Below are 16,267 nucleotides of genomic sequence, written 5' to 3'. Positions count from 1 at the left end.
ACGAGGAGGCAGCGATAATTCCATCTTTATAAAAATACAAAAGGGATTATTATGTGACTAGAGTCCTCCGAGCGAAGCACCTCACACTATGCCTAACATCGCCGCCATCATGGCTGTCCCACAAGATAGCTTTCCAAGTTACAAAGTCGGCGGTCTTAAAAGAGAGAACGCTACTATTCATTCCAATGTTGCCAGAGAGGACGCACCCAAGTGGGATTGCAACACGCAACCCATCCCCACTTGGGGTGAGAATGACGATGGCGGTCGTGGCATCACCATCACCAATGCTGGCAATGACTGGCGCGGCTTCTATATCTACCGTAAAAGTTGCGACCAAGTGCCATGGAAGTACATTTGGATCGAGGCTGGCAAGACACACTTTGTGTCGTTCCCTGAGCGGTTTGAAGGTAGCATCCAGCGCGGTGTTGACCCGTACATGCTCAACGGTCAGGCACAGCCTCTCGGCTCATGGCTCGAGATCAGCTGGGACAAGTACAACGTCGGATGGGCTGACGTCTCTCTGATTCGCGGCTGTGATGGCGGAATTCTGACATGGGCGCTTGACGGTGTCAACAAATGGAAGGGCTTTACGCAGTGGGTTCTGGACGGCGCCCAGTCTGGTGCCTATGACACGAAGAATGATGGGCAGTGGGTGATCAAGGCGACGGAGGGTGTCAACGCGGCCATCAACACGATTCCCCGTGACTGGGATATGGAAAAGGTGGGCGCCGAGTATGTCTATGCTGATGATGACCAGGCTAACATGCACGGCTGTGAGTACATATCTCAATGCAGATGTGCTACTGTTGTAGTGAGAACACTAAGTTGTCGGAAAAACCAAAACCCGCTCATCGCGCACCATCATGGTGGGGTGAACAAAATTCGCAGCCATTCTACTGTAGCTCCTCAACCCCTCCTGGCCATCGCAGAACTCTTAATACACGTTGACGGATTCACTTCCTGTCATTCTCGGGTCTATTGCAGTATTTTGGCATCGCGCCAGCTCAGTAGCCCACCACGTCTCCCCTCACGAGCTCTTCCTTCTTCTTCTCTTCTCTTGGCACGTTTACCTTCCGCGCAGCTCGGCCTGCAGCATTTGGACTCTATCCGCCCACGCAAAAGCGCACTTTTTACGTTTCGAGCCGTTCCTACGCGAAATCGAGAAAAATGGCTCCCAAGAAGCCAGTTCAGGAAGAAAAGATCCCCCTCGGCCGGCCGGGTAACAACTTGAAGAGTGGTATTGTAGGTTCTGCTGTCTGCAGGCCTGAAAGTGTTTGCATCTGTTGGGCGTGTTTACCGTTGCTAACAATAATAGGTTGGCCTCGCCAATGTTGGCAAATCCACTCTGTTCCAAGCCATTACCAAGTGCAACCTGGGCAACCCTGCCGTATGCTAACCCCCGGCCCGCACCCCGGCCGCCCTATTTAATCCACAGCGGGCTGACAAAAAAATTTCTCTCCTGAACAGAACTTCCCATATGCAACCATTGACCCCGAAGAAGCCCGCGTCATTGTTCCCGATGAGCGCTTCGACTGGCTTTGCGAAAAGTATAAGCCCAAGTCGATCGTCCCGGCCAACTTGACTGTCTATGATATTGCTGGTCTGACGCGAGGCTCCTCGACCGGTGCTGGTCTTGGAAACTCGTTCCTGTCTCATATCCGTGCCGTCGATGCCATCTTCCAGGTTGTGCGCAGCTTTGACGATGCCGAGATTATTCACATCGAGGGTGATGTCAACCCGACAAGAGATCTCGACATCATCAGCGAGGAGCTGCGGCTAAAGGATATCGAGTTTGTCGAAAAGGCACTCGAGAATCAGAAGAAGAAGACCCGAATGGGTGGTCAGAGTCTAGAGCAAAAGAAAGCTAAGCTTGAGCAAGACATCATTGAAAAGATTCTTTCTTGGCTGCAAGACGGCAAGGATGTCCGCAAGGGCAACTGGGGGCCCAAGGAGGTAAGAAACTTTTTCACTCTTTGTTGTTTGGCTTCATCGTTGCTTGCTACATGATGACAAAGGGCCTTTGGCCCGAAACTTAACCCAGCTCGTCGAACCCTCAAATAACGCAAGAGGTGTACTGAGATAAACTTTGTTCTGAAAGCATTTGAAGCAATTGAAGCATTTGGAAGCATTTTGTCATGTCTGAGCAAACGCTGACAAAAACAGATCGAGGTCATCAACCCGCTCTTCCTCCTGACGGCCAAGCCCGTCGTCTACCTCGTCAACTTGTCGGAAAAGGACTTTGTTCGCAAAAAGAACAAGCACCTGCCCAAGATTGCCGAGTGGATCAAGGAGCACGCCGAGGGCGACCCCATCATCCCTATCTCGGTGTCCTACGAGGAGCGCCTGACGCGCTACGAGACGGAGGCAGAGTCGCTCGAGGAGCAAAAGAACGTTGGCGCGCCGTCGGTGCTGCCAAAGCTCGTCACTCAGATGCGCAAGACGCTCCAGCTCGGCAGCTTTTTCACCTCAGGTGCCGACGAGGTCCGTCAATGGACCATCCGCGTCGGCACCAAGGCTCCGCAAGCCGCTGGCGTCATCCACACCGACTTTGAGAAGACCTTCATCCAGGCCATCGTATATAATTTTAGCGTCCTCAAGGAGTTGGGTGACGAGGGCGAGGTCAAGGCCAAGGGCAAGATGATGACCAAGGGCAAGGATTACGTTGTCGAGGACGGCGACATTCTTCTCATCAAGGCCGGTGCTGCCAAGGGTTAGACGTGATTGAAATAAGAACACCACAAGTCTTTCCGGCGCTACTGCAAACAAGAATCCCTTACAACTGTGACAATAAATGTGGTATTTTCTAAATCTTGATATGTAAATTCAATTATGTAAAACCAATGGATACTGCTCTCAACGCCGTACTCCATGAGCACTTCTCATATCTCGTCATTCGTTTCCTAAGCTCCCTACATCACATAGCAGCGTACTTAACGCCGCGCTTGCCGAGCTCGCGGCGTCCTACAGCATCCTCTGGCCAAGTCCAGCCACGGGCTCTCTTGGCTTCACGCTTCTCGGCCAACTGGGGTTGGGGAATCCAGCTGTCACGCTTGAGAGCCTTGCGGCGAGTGCCTTCAACAGGGGCACCAATTTCTGTCTTGTAGGAGGCATGGCCGCAGCTGGCAGCGTCGCTGGCAATCTGACACAGACCCCAGAGTGCGAGGCAGGCAGTAAGAGGAAGCGACTCGGGTTGGACTCGGGACAGGTTACAGTCCGGAGCAGCGGCGTTGAGGGGGATGGAGGTGACATCAAGCTCGCCAAAGTTAGGGATGGCCTCCTTGCCGTTGCGGACAATGACAAGCTCAATTTCGGTGAGGATGAAACCGTAGCGGCAGCTGTGCTCGCGCATGGTATGGTGAATAGCAGAGAGTCCGCGGAGGTACTCGACTCGCTTAATGTTGCCCTCGACGCGCATTGCAGTGTTGAAGCGATCAAAGCTGCGAACAATGCCGACAACGCGAGCGGTAGGCTTGCCGCCAAACATTGCAGCGGCGGTGGAAGAGTCGCCAGCCACGTTGCCCACGAACAATGGCTCGTTCATGTTGGCGGGGATGCGGCTGGGGACAGAGAGTTGCACGGGTCGATTGGAAGAAATGGCCAGGGCTGAGTTGAGCTTTGGAATATAGTAAGAGGCATAGATACTATGCAGTGAAGCTTCCGTCTCGGGGTGGCGGGCGGAAACAGCGGGCTCGGGGAGAAGTGGCGCGGGAACGGGCGTGTTCAAGAGCGCAGATGCACCTGGCAGAGCCATAATAGCAGCCATGTTGAAGGCAGACCACTGGCGAATGTTGCGAACATCCCACCAGAAGTGCTTAGTGTTTGGGTCGCGGATGGGGTACGAGACGGTGCGAACAAGCGAGGCAGCTGGGCTAGGCGACGTGAGGAAGCTCAGAAGCGACATCGAGGCAACAGGCTCGGGGGTAGAAGCGATGCTCAATGGCGAGGAGGCTCTGGGTGCGAACTGATAGCCCAAGTCGTGGGACATGGAGTAGTCTGCTGGCATGAAGCCCATCGGGTGGTAAGGAGGGAAGCCGCAGGCATCAACGACTGTAGCATCCACCGTAGAGCAAGTAGAAGAGCGGCGCGAATCCAAGTCTCGCGGGAGGGGCATGGGCGAGCACATGATGGCTTGCTCTTGCGCAGGGCGAGAAAAGGCCAGGTGTGACATGGCCATGCTGGAGATGGCCTCAGGGTTGGTCTGGCTGCGAGTGTGCGAGGCACGCTTCTTCTTGGAGATCCTGCGCTGAGGAGGCGGCGTCATGGTCTGCATGCGAGGACCGGGTGCGACGGTGTAGCTGACTTGCTGATCCTGGGGGCGGATCTTGGGCAGCAAGAGAGGGCCATGTTGACGCGTTGGGGGGCTAGCTCTAGGGGATGTCGTTATCCGCGTGCAGAAGGAGTCAGCGGCAGATTCGACAGCCGAAACGGTCGAGTAAACGGAAGAAGCCTGGGACGAGCAGCGGCCATGGCGAGCGTGGTCCGGAATTTCGAGAAAGGACGAGTCGAAGAAGTAGTTTTGAGAAATGGGGAAGTCCTGAGGGGGGGTTAGAGGTCGACCTAGCGACGCAGGAGAGTCGGCCAAGGTGAAGTCGAAGGTGACGTCAGATACCAGCCTAAGCGCCGGTCAGTGTATGACGAGGAGGGATGGGGTCGGAGACAGGCCGCCTCAAGACAAGATAGCAACATACCCCGACATGGTGAATTAATGTAATACTCGAGGAGAGACCAGCTCTTTTACTTTGGAAATATGAAAGAATGAGTCGTGCAGAAAACGAACCAGTATGACAAGGTCGAGTCGTAGCCGCCAGCGGACAGTCTAGAGTGTCGAAAGAGTGCCGGGGGAAAAGATATAAACAGAGGCAAGAGGTGAAGATGAGAGGTTGATATTAATGCAGAGGATGAGGAGAGGGGACAACTTAGGAAAGTAAAACAAGGCCGAAAGATGGTTGGAAGACGAGAAACGAAACGAGGATGAGGCCGTCTTCTTATGCTCAAGAGCAACGGTAGGTCGGGAGCGATCGTTGGGAGAGTGGATCAAGAGTTCCTGCAACATATGCAGTGCTATGTGCAAGAAGTCGGCCAGCGAGGCCTAGAACCTGAAACGCGTGCCTTTTCCATGCTGGGTGGGAAGACAAGACCGACCGCGAGAGAGCGTGTAAGCGTGAAGCCGTGTATCGTGTAGTTAGAGCTGCTGCACACGGCTGGGGTCGTGCGCTGAAAGAGGCAGGGAACAGGGAACGGTGGAGCTACGCCGAATGCGTGTTGCGCAAGCAAAGTACCAATGCCCTGTAGATTCAAATGAGTAGTTACCAGGAATCGTGAGCAACCTCTGGCTGGGGTCTATTTTAGGTTGTGGTGTAACCGTGTGGCCTTGCACCAAGCAGGGTTGCATCGGCCCTCATCGAGTGTGACGCTGCGGTTGGATGGGGGGTTCAAGCAAAAAAGGCGACGCTGAACGCTGATTCGCTGGTGGGAAAGGACTGGTCCAGCGGCAACGAGAGTCAGTTTTTCGGATGCATCGACAGGGATGAAGGGACGACAACGAGAGCTACATTGACGTCCAGCCAGTCAGCAACGAGCAAGGCGGCCTGGGGTGCGGCCAGGTGTGACACTCACGGGGAGACTGTGTGGCTGTCGTTAGCTTGACAAATGCCGGGCGGAAGGAGAGTCTAGCGTAGGTGGCGGATGCATGAGGGTGGAGGATGAAGCTTTTTGGACAGGTGCAGAGCGCGAGCGTGGTTGAATCGTGAGGCGTGCGGGTGGTGTTTGCGCGCGATGCGTGACGAGGAAGGCGCGTGGGCGCTGCAGCTTCGCGACGCATCAACACGGGCACACGACAACAATGCAACGACAAGATCGGGATGTCGTTGATTTCGCTGATTGACCAGAACGTGACTGATTTCTCTTCTTGAATTTTTCTCCCCCTTCTTCCTCACTCCATCTTTCTTCTACCATTCCCTTTCCTCCTGGGCGACTTCCCATCCATCTACAGCACACTTCGCTATGCTGCGCATGTATTACCACGACGGCCTCTCGACTGGCCACACCACTTCACCTCATGCAAAGCAGATGGGGGGGGCTGTGCAGAGCCTCAAATCTTGGTAGCCGCCCGTCTTTCCGGAAATGACAGTTTCCATTCTCATTCAGACGATGGTGCCTGAGCCGCTGCATCATCAGCTGCATCAGTACCTGCCTGACTTGCCTGCCTGCTTAGCCCCCGCCCTACGCGCCGAGGTGGTTCGGCTGAGCCCATGAATCAACCCACGATGACACAGACGGATACAGCCCCAGACTGCCTATGCTGTTCGACTATTCTGTACTAGGGCATGCTAATAATAAATTTTCCGTCTGCGTGGGACTTGTGCGAGTGGTTCGAGGGACAAGCGGTGCGATACCATTGGCTCGCCGCAGATTTCATCTGTATTCCTCGGCCGGCGCTTAGAAGCCGTTGGGGGTGATAAACGATGGAGGAACCGTATAGGGTCGTGCCAAACTCTAAATCACTGTCGATTTTCTAATTCGGAAATTCGATTTTCTTCTTTCGCGGCTCTTGCTTCCCGTCAGCACCTTTTTTTGAGCATTTGCTTATTCTTTACTCCGCCTCAGCTTCCGCATTGTGGACAATCGCGGGCGCGTAGGTTTCCTGCACACTGATTCGCTCGTCACCACGCGCCCACCTCCACCTCTCAAGGCTTGGGCACGTCTCCAGCCACGCCACGCCTTCACGCTGCGGAAAAAAAGGAGTATCGCGTTCCAGCGCGACGGTGCACTCGCCACGCGCCGACGCCACATGTACTGCACACTGCACACTCCACGCAGTGCATATTATCCATGCAACGCTGACGATGATCTTCGAATAAACGACACCTACTCCGAACTCGGGTCGCTTGCTCGAGACGTCCCGGATCGGTTTAGTTTCTGCCCATGCCCGTTGGAATGTTTCGTCCGGCCGCCGTTTCCAAGACTCATTGGACCACGGCGGCCGAATGTTTCTTTCTCTACCTGTCAGCCTCCAGGTTGGATTGATTCTTCTCGTTTCGAAACATTGCCGAGACATGACAGGCGAGAGATGATTCACGTTTGATATTGTCATTACTACGGAGCACGTCATACAGATTGATCGCGATACTAACAGGGGAAGCCATACACTACAGACAGAGCCCTTCACCCACAACTTCAACATCCCTAAAATCCTTCTTCCAGTCACTCCTTATTTTGCCTTTCCATGGTCAACTCATTCTCGTTACTCCGATCATAAATCTCTGCATTCGGCAGGGATTGCTCGTCGCCCAGGCGCGGGTCACGGAGTACCAAGGCACACAACACCACCAATACAGCGATACCGATACCCGTTATAGACAGTATTTTTTGCGTCTGCCTATAAGCTGCGACGACGGCCTCACGTACCGCAGTTCCCCACGGGTATTCTTCAATCGTCGTAAACGGGGCGTCATACACCATGCCAGAAAGCGTCTCATTTCCAAAGGTCGCCAGTTGCCGGCTCAGCTCACCTGGCAAAAGCTGCGTCCATATAGCACCGGAAATGGCATTGCCAATAGCACCGCCGACGTTGAAGCAGGCAAAGTACACCCCAGTGATGACCGCAAGGTGCTCATGCCGCGTAGCGGCCTGGATGCTGGTGAGAGCAGCGTAAGTAAACAGCCCGCACGACGCTCCGAGAAGCACCTGCGCGCCGACCATGCCGGAGTAGTTTGCGCCGGAGCCACCGCGGAACTGAATCAGCAGGCCAAACGCAACGAGATGTAGACATGTACCGGTGACTATGATCCACTTCAGTCGGCGAATCTTGTACGCAGCCGCGCCGAACAGGAGACCGGTGATGCACGCTACAAACGAATAGAGACTCGTAATCCGCGTGGCGCTGAGGACAGACTGGTTGAAAGAGATGACGAGCACGGTGTACAGGTAGTCGCCCTGCACGGCGGCGGCGCAGTTCATGCTCGCAATGACGCCCAGCGCGCCCCAGACCGTGCGGTCCTTGAGCAGGTGCGGCGGCATCATGGGGCGTCGCGCCTTGCTCTCCCACGCGATCAGCGCGGGGACGCACAATACCCCGACCACAAGAGGCGCGATGATGTGCGGGCGGTGCCAGCTGGCCTCCGTGCCGCCGGCAAGCGTCAGCGGGACGAGCACGAGCGACAGCGCCGCCACGAGCAGCACGACGCCCACGACGTCGAGCTGCCAGAACAGCGCCCTGCCCAGCCCGGCAGCCCCGAGCTGCCGAAACGGTGCCCGGTCGCTGCGCATCTCGGCGCCGGCTCGCCTGCCCGCCCACCACAGCGCCCCGAGCAGCGGCAGCGTCGAGACGGGGAATATGACGGCCCACATGCCGATGCCGACGCGCCAGCCGACGCTCGCCAGCGCAGCCGCCGCGACGTCGCCCGCGACCCAGGCGTTGATCAGGAACGGCGACACGGGGATGTACGAGGCCAGCAGCCGCGCGCGCAGCGACGTGACGTCGGACAGCACCACCTCGACCAGGAACGAGGCGCCCGTGAAGCCCAGCTGGTACAGCACGGCGCCGGCCGCGAACGCCTCGACGCCGCGCGCGGTGGCGTCCACGACGGTGCCGACGACGTACAGCACCACCGACGCCAGCAGCAGCTCCGCGCGGCCAAACACGTCGGCGGCCTTAGCGGCGGCTGGCTGCGCGGCGGCCGCCACGACGCTCCGCAGCACCGCGACGGCCGCCAATAGCGAGTGCGTCCGGAAGCTGTCCGTCGCTGTCGGCTGGTACGCGTACCGCAGCGTGACATCGAGCGAGTAGACGTACGCGACGACGAAGATCCCGCCCAGCAGCACCGCGCGCGTCGTCAGCGTCAGGTGCCGCGCGACGAGCTCCATGCGGAGAACGCCGGGGCAGGTGCTGCCTGTCAACGGCGTTGGCGTCGACTGGGCTGGGTCCGGAGAAGGTGCCGCGGCGTGTATGTCTGCACGCTTCGCGTTCGTCATGGTGTCGTCAAAACCGGATCCGGTAGGGTGTACGTAGGAAGCAATGTGAAGACGCCCGTTGCTGGTACCGAGTTGATGACGGGGAAGAGTTCGCCTGTTGATCAGGAGGCTTCGGGCTGGCAGTCCCTGCCCATGGCTGCTCCGAGCCCTTTGCCGCACTTGCGCCTTCACACCATTGTCCAGCGGCTTTACGAGGTATACGAGGGTTAGATGAAAGTTGTTTGTGGGGGTGGTAACAGTCGTTGAAAAGTAGTTTGGGCGGCGGAAGCCCCACTGTCAGTTATCAATCAAATCAGATAACTCGAAGCGAGAGGCAAACTCCTCCATAAGACAAGCCACCATTTATGAGGTCCACTATTGGCATACTTTCTTCGTGTCAAGGGTCCGTCTGCTGTAGGTAAACTGGTGTGGATTGTTTAATTCTGCTTGATTTGCGGTCGAGGATACCACCCCGAGTATCGCCGATCTTCCGGGTCTGGCTAGGTATGGGTAATAGTTCCCTAACTCGTCGCAAGAAAAATGGAACATAGCACCACGCAGTGACGCTATAGCAAGATATAAAAGCGATACCCTCATTCGCTTGCCGGTTTTCACAGGGATTCAGCGGCCAACTTCACTTGCACGGTACTAATCCATCAAAATAATCCAACGTAACGCCCAGTTCTGACCTGTGCGCCAAATTAAATGTCTGTATATTGCGTAACTATCGGCTCGTTGTTTATTTCAAAAGCCAAATCTCGCTGTGTTACTCGCTGTACCCTGTACATCAGCTCTATATCGTTCACCTACATGCTTCGCCCCAATATCCCGTTCAAAATTGGAGACGGTACTGGAGCTCGTATCGCTCTCAGTGCTCTCGTCATCCCCTCCAGTTTCATCCTTTCTTGCAAAAGCATGCCCTGTCCGTAGTCTCGCAGCGCCCGCCTCGCTGTCGTGTCGTGTATGTTCTGCCATCCGGCCAGCTCTGCTGCCACGATCCGCTGAGTGTAGCGCAGTTCGCGCGCCATGTATGAAGCTTCTTCCCGCCATTTAACGGCCTTCTTCTCCTTTTCTTCCTGCAGACGCTGCCGTGTGTCATCCAGTAATCCAAGAGGCCATCGCGAAGATCGCCCTATGGAGCCTTGGTTCCTGTCTGCCTCCCGTTTTGCATTGGTAATCTGCGCAGCAATGGTTGTTGGCCGCCCAAGCGCAGAGAGCAAGGCCTGGACAGTGGACTGGACAGCAATGAGGGTTGTGTGAAGCGTCGCGTGCGGGCTTGACTGTGTCGGTTGCATCGCTCTACTATACAGTTCCAGCGCAATAATGTGACTTTCCGGTAAAAAGGCTAGCCCGGACACGCTTCGATGCAATAGGACCAGCGAATCGTACATATCAGCCGTCACTACACCAACACTGTTGACACGTCTCGTGGCGCTCTTTGTGGCGTAGTTCACATGGCGTACCATCTCGCGTGCGTGATTGACAAACTGCTCGACTTCTTTGAGGTCTTGGACAGGCTCGTATTCTTCCTTGATGCGCTCGATTCGAGCCTGGATTTTGAGTCTGGTTCTTTCTTCCATCGTGCCCAACTGCAGCTCGGGCACCAAAAAAAACTCCCAAAGCATTTCGTGTTTGGCAAGAGTTGGGTGGTCTAGCATGGTGCGCAAAAACCAGTCCATCTTTGCCTGGATATCTCGCAACAGTGATCGGGACGGTTTAGACGGCAGTTGAAACGGCGATCGTGTGTCTGTCACTGTTGGAACCCAAGACGCCGGGTTTTCCTCAGCTAAGAGACGGCCCAGTTGCTCAAAATCGGATAGTGAGCGCCGACTCGTGGTAACAGTGTAACTGTCATGATCTGTTGGGGCCGCTGACTTGAGTACGAGTCGAACTGTGCCGTCCTCAACGAAAAATGCGCGCACCACGCCCGTGATACGCCCGTCCGGACTGGGCGGCATGCTGAACAGCCCCAAATCGTCAATCTTATTTCTGACGTCTTCATCCTTGGCTAGCTCTACGGCTGTCAGGCCCCTGGCTTCCCTAGCCCCTAGATCTACCCGCGGGTCGGCAAAGAGTGATCTGACCATATCGTAACGTCCGTATTTGCTAGCGAGCATGAGCGGTGTAAAACGCTTTTCGTTGGTTGCATTGACATCGACATCACAGAATCGTAATATCCTCAAGGCAAGCCGTGGATCGTTGATAATGTGCAGCAGCGTATTTCCTTTTCCATCCACATGCTCATCCACATGTAGGGGCTGCCCATCTCGTTGGGCTACCTTGGCAGCCTCAAGACCAGCCTCCACCATATTGTAGTAGTCAGTATGATCATAGGATCGGCAAAGAGCAAACAGGGGTGTCTGTCCATTTTTATCGCGCTGCTTCCATGGGATAAGGTAACCGATTCTGGTAATGAGGGCTGGCGAATTGAACAGATAGTGACCGATGCTGCGTCCCCAAATGTCCTGCCGTTGAACATATTGAACAAGTTGCTCATGGGAGACGCCAGAGCTGATGCGATCTAAGAGGGTATCAATAATTTCAGCATTGCCCTGCTGCACCGCAGCGCTCAAGAGCGACGTGTCCTCGTTGTTCATGTCCTCCAAGACGGATACCAGGGGATAGTAGCCGCCTAGTGACAGGAGGTATTTGAGAATGTTAAGCTGGCCATGCTGCACAGCCATCATCAAAACAGATTCTCCAAACGAGTCGCTTGTTTGCGCCAATCGCTCAACAGAAATATCTCCTTCCAGGGCACTGCCAATGGTCCCAGCACTAGTCGAACGAGAGTGGAAAGAAAACTCGGAGTCGCTGGAAAAGCTGCGGGTATCCATGGATACTTTTTTGACTTTGGTGACTCTGAACGTCACAGAATGGCGATCGTCCCCGTCGCATTCACCATCGGTCTGAAAGGGAAAAACATGACTTAGGCCAGAGCCTCTAGATAGTCGATCTGCAGTCGCAAGGATGGCTGACGGGTGTCGTGCAGAGCCATTTGCGTGACTTCGAATAAATGACTGTCGCCGGCTCGACTTCTGCGATGGCAGCTCGCATTCATCATCATCTTCAATTGCAGATGTATTAGGCTCCATGATTTTTTTCAAGTCCGACATGGAGCCATTTTTGGTGGCCTCCCAAAGCGCCCTATTCTTTCTGCTTGCGCGGCGCAGACCTGATGAGTCCGTGGATAGATAGTGCAACGCTGCGTCGAATGTGTTGAGCGCGTATCCGAGTTCGCCATGGTCCACATCTTCGACAAATATGAAATTGCGGATGTAAACAAGGCGAGCTTGCAGATTGCGCGCTCCCGACCGAATCACGACATAAAGCAGCAGGGAAAGCAGAGTATCGGCATTCACTGTCATAATGGCCTTCTCCCCGGGTTGATCTTGTCCCTCATCATTGGCCCGCCCGGTGAGTTGGGAAATGCTCTTCATCGTAGAGAGTAGAAGCTCCAGCATTTCTTGAGGACTCATAGAACTCGAGATTTTGCGAAACTCCTCAACGGCTGGTCCGAGGCTGATAATCAAGTCGTGCTTTGCTTTCGGCCCGCCGTCGATGGCGATTCCCACCTGCGAAATGTCGATGTACTCCATCTGCCGGATCTTTGCCTCCAATTCCAAATCCTCCGGGCGTTTCAAGGAGATGAGCCTAGGAAAAAGAAGGTGGTGCACATTTTCCGTTATGTATCGTTCAATCAGCTTTTCTACAAGGGGGCCAGTAAGGTCTGTAGTTGCGCCAAGCAGGGATAGCTGCTGCTTGTCAACGCCTTGGAACAGATCAATAGCCGTGGTGACGGCAGTCTCCAGAGAAGCGCGCATCACATCTTCCTCGTCTTCAGCATAGAAGTCTTCAGTTACGGGTAACGGATTGGTAGTGGACTCGTACTGCGAGCGCATGTTGAAGCTATTCGATCTCGCTCGCTTCATGGCGGTGGCGATGGGACCATCGGGTGCAGGGTCTGGAATGTCGGCCGCTGACGGAGGTGCAGGCAATGGTTTCTGAAATACTACTGTGAACTCTGTAAATATCTCCTCCAGCCCAGGCTGCATTTGTCGAGCAATCATAGGGAAGTTGTTCAGAAGGTCGTGGAATGTTTTGATGTCCTTTTTCCTAGGAGTAGAGTATTCCGCGGAATCACCATTCACGGACTGCTTCGTCTCAGCCGTCTGGGGGGAAGGAGGCAGTATTGCAGGAGGACACGCAATCTCTCGCCAAGTTCCAACCAAGGGTTTCGTTACGTAGTATAGCAGCCATTGTCTCGCTTCGAATACATCAGGGTACCAGGTTGCGTCGCTCTGTATTTGCGCTTGCGCCAGCGTCCTGAATCCTACATTTTGTTAGCATAGGTCAGCTGTATGGCAACTTTTGGCAGACCTTTGTTGCTGTATACCGAGGCATCCTTAACAAGGACGCTCCTCCCGTTGAGAGTTGAGAACTGCTTCGCCTTGCCTCGGACCTCTCGCAAGTTTTGGCCAGAGTCCTTTGCACCGGGCGGGGGGATGCGCAGGACATGACTGGCTAAAAACTCCTCCGAGGCGACAAAGTCGCTCGGGGAGGTGCCGCTCTCTGTCTCACGATGAGTGAGGAGCACATCCGTCTGCGGGACGAGGAGTATATAGTGGTGAACCGGTGTGCACTGCGATGCGACGGAGCTTTTGAAGAAGGCGGCAAGAAAGGGGTTTAGAGGTTGCATTCATTCGACGCTGCCTAGCTCGCTCGTTGCGCAAGGGGCGCGGTCCGTAGACTGAGGACGGCGGTTACGTGTCGTGGGGCATTCGACGGTCTTGCTAGTGGTGGCTGTCGCTTGATGATGGGTATCGAGTATTTGATGTGCTCGATTGCGTGAGTCTCGATGGCTGGTATGTCGTGGCTGTAGGGCTTGTGAAGATGGAGCTATCTAAGAGGGTGACGAAGCTTAGGATTTTGGCGTATATTAGTATGGGCCGGCGGGCAGCTGCGATCAGGTTGGGATTTATTAGCGTTGTGGCGGCATTCAATGGTGGCGGCGGGGGGGACCACGGCGGGTGCCTGAGAGGCTGGCACAGTGACAAGTCATGGGAACAGATCACCGAGATTCCGCCCTCGACCTTCGACTGGTCTCAATGTCTGCAACAAACAAACCATCGAGACTATGGATTGATTCAACAAGCTATGGCAATATGGAGCGTTTTATCTCGACCGTATTCTCACTGGTTAAACGATTGACGGAAACCACTTCTAGCTACGCCATGCCCTGCGCTGCCAGCGAATCAAGGCAGGCTGAACAGGCCTGGAAAACATGGACGCATAGTCTGTTTTGGGCACACTTCCGCTCTCATCCAAGTTATAAAAGCGAAACTCTCGAACGAGCGTGGTTACAATAGCTCCAAGGTTGAGGTAAGCAAACTGTTCCCCGATACACCGGTGTCTGCCCGCCCCAAACGGGAGGTAGGCGCTCTTTGCGCCACGGGAGATGCCAGCAGTTTCCTCCGCGTCAAAGATGCTGTCATCGAGGTCACTGGACCAGCGGTGAGGTTGCCACTCATCTGCGTTGCTAAAGTACTGCTCGTCGCGAGCCGTTGCCTGGGGTGATGCCAGGAGAATCCTGCCCGGCGGCACGATGTAGTCGGTTTGAGGCACGCGGATGGCTCGAGTGGCTTTGCGCATGACGGAGTGTATAGAAGAGTGCACACGCAAAGTCTCTTTGATGACTTGTTGGAGCAGCGGGAGCTTTTCGAGGTCAGAGTACTGCAGAGAAGGAGTGTTGCTTCCCTGGCCCAGGACCTGAACCTGTTCTTGAAACAGCTCTTCTGTGACCTCAGGCCGCGATGCGAGATGTAAAACCACCCATGAGCTTGCTGAGGACGATGTGTGCTGCCCTGCCATAAGCAGCGTAATCATCAAGTGTGCGATTTCGTGGTTTGGAACGGCTGAGCCGTCTTTGTATGTGCAATTCATCAAGTTCCAAATCATGTCAGAGTCGCATTCCTTTTCCGAGCGACGCCGCTCATCGATAATTGCACTATACACTTCTCTCATCTTGGCATGCGCAGCGTCACGTTTGCGATTCTCCGGAAGAGGTGCCCAGGGAAACAGCAGGTTCACCGGCCGGAAACCAAGATCCAAGTCGTGGTACAGCTCTGCGAACTCAGCAGACAACTTACCCCGCACTTCTTTTCCTTGAAGCGTTCGGGCCGCCGTGAGTATCGTGATGCCAGCCATGCATCGAGGGACGTCCATGGTTCCGGTATCACCCAGCAAGCTCGGTTCCGCCGCCAGGTAGCCAAGGACCTCTGCCTCAATCATGGGCACATAGGACTCAAACGCCTTACGAGTGAGCCCAAATTTGATAAATCTCTTTTGCTCCATAAATTTAGCGTTGGGACAGTCGTATACGACGTCAGAACCAAACACCGGCTTCGTCAGCGGCTTGTATATGTCTTCGGCGTTGAGGTCGGCGTGTTTTCCATTGAGAACGAAGTCGTTGCCATCGACTGATAGGAAGCAGGTGATCTGCTTTCCAAATAGAGTGAAAGTAAAGATATCGCCATACTGTTTTGGTTAGCGAAGAAAAAGCAGCGGCCATGGGGACGTACCTTGGCGCGACACTCCGCAAAGAACTTGGTTGGATTGGTGCCGTACTGAATTGCATTTCCAACCAGCGGGATCCAGTGAATGGCGCGAGGAGGTTCGGACTTTTCTTGGTGAAGGAGTTGGATAAGTATGTTGCCCAGTACGGCCACGACAGCGCTGGCAAGTATCCAGCCGAGAGTAGAGATCATCTCGACGACCTCTGGCGACTGTAGATAGAACACAGATGATTGAATAGATCAAGAGCTTACCTTAGGCATATTTATACTACTTGACGCCCTTTACTTATTTACGTATTCGGGCATGAACTCATAAACTCGTAGTAAGAATTCCGGGACTCAGGTAGGCGTATTCGTACTCGCGTCACCTAGACGATGTGAGGCAGAATGTGGAACAGAAGGACCAACTAGGAGTCCCTGTTCCAATAATAAATTCTATGCAATAAATATACTACCGCCTCCGACCACTCCGCAAGGCTACGTGCATTAATATCCTGTACTCCGGTCTTTCCACCCAGGAACCGCTAGAAACGATACGCATAAGCTACAATGGGTAGTAACATGTATTTACCCCCTGTAAACTAGGTGAGCAGGTAAGATACGCAAGGTAGATGAGATACCTGCATAAACTACCCAGGATAGGTAAGAGACCTAACAAAGGTGAGATACCTAACAGAGAACAAAGACATGTTGCCACCCACTGTATCCAAGACTCAATTGGGCGATGTGAGTAAACGTATGCA

The 16,267-nt window shown here is 54.4% G+C and overlaps 3 protein-coding genes across 3 annotated transcripts; 1 reads left to right on the top strand and 2 right to left on the bottom strand.

The window, feature by feature from the left end:
* Positions 1-88: 88 nt before the first annotated feature.
* Positions 89-2,715, top strand: ISF_09124 (GTP-binding protein YchF; the record flags this gene model as incomplete). The annotated part of the gene is made up of 5 exons (XM_018852727.1): positions 89-773; positions 1,082-1,242; positions 1,316-1,387; positions 1,468-1,953; positions 2,164-2,715. 5 exons carry the CDS (start codon positions 89-91, stop codon positions 2,713-2,715), a joined length of 1,956 nt encoding a protein of 651 aa, XP_018700145.1.
* Positions 2,716-2,914: 199 nt separating this feature from the next.
* ISF_09123 (hypothetical protein) lies at positions 2,915-4,696 on the bottom strand (the record flags this gene model as incomplete). Its single annotated transcript, XM_018852726.1, has 2 exons — positions 2,915-4,613; positions 4,689-4,696. 2 exons carry the CDS (start codon positions 4,694-4,696, stop codon positions 2,915-2,917), a joined length of 1,707 nt encoding a protein of 568 aa, XP_018700144.1.
* A 1,896-nt stretch (positions 4,697-6,592) lies between these two features.
* ISF_09122 (VPS9 domain protein) lies at positions 6,593-15,716 on the bottom strand (the record flags this gene model as incomplete). Its single annotated transcript, XM_018852725.1, has 6 exons — positions 6,593-7,002; positions 7,248-9,246; positions 10,416-13,282; positions 13,330-13,552; positions 14,314-15,486; positions 15,531-15,716. The coding sequence occupies 6 exons, from the start codon at positions 15,714-15,716 to the stop codon at positions 6,593-6,595; spliced, it is 6,858 nt and encodes a 2,285-aa protein (XP_018700143.1).
* Positions 15,717-16,267: the final 551 nt, after the last annotated feature.

The sequence above is a fragment of the Cordyceps fumosorosea genome, assembly GCF_001636725.1.
Source record: "Cordyceps fumosorosea ARSEF 2679 chromosome Unknown scaffold_41, whole genome shotgun sequence".
Taxonomy (NCBI): Eukaryota; Fungi; Ascomycota; class Sordariomycetes; order Hypocreales; family Cordycipitaceae; genus Cordyceps; species Cordyceps fumosorosea.
Note: the sequence above shows the minus strand (reverse complement) of the source record. Positions and strands in the feature narration are given on the sequence as shown.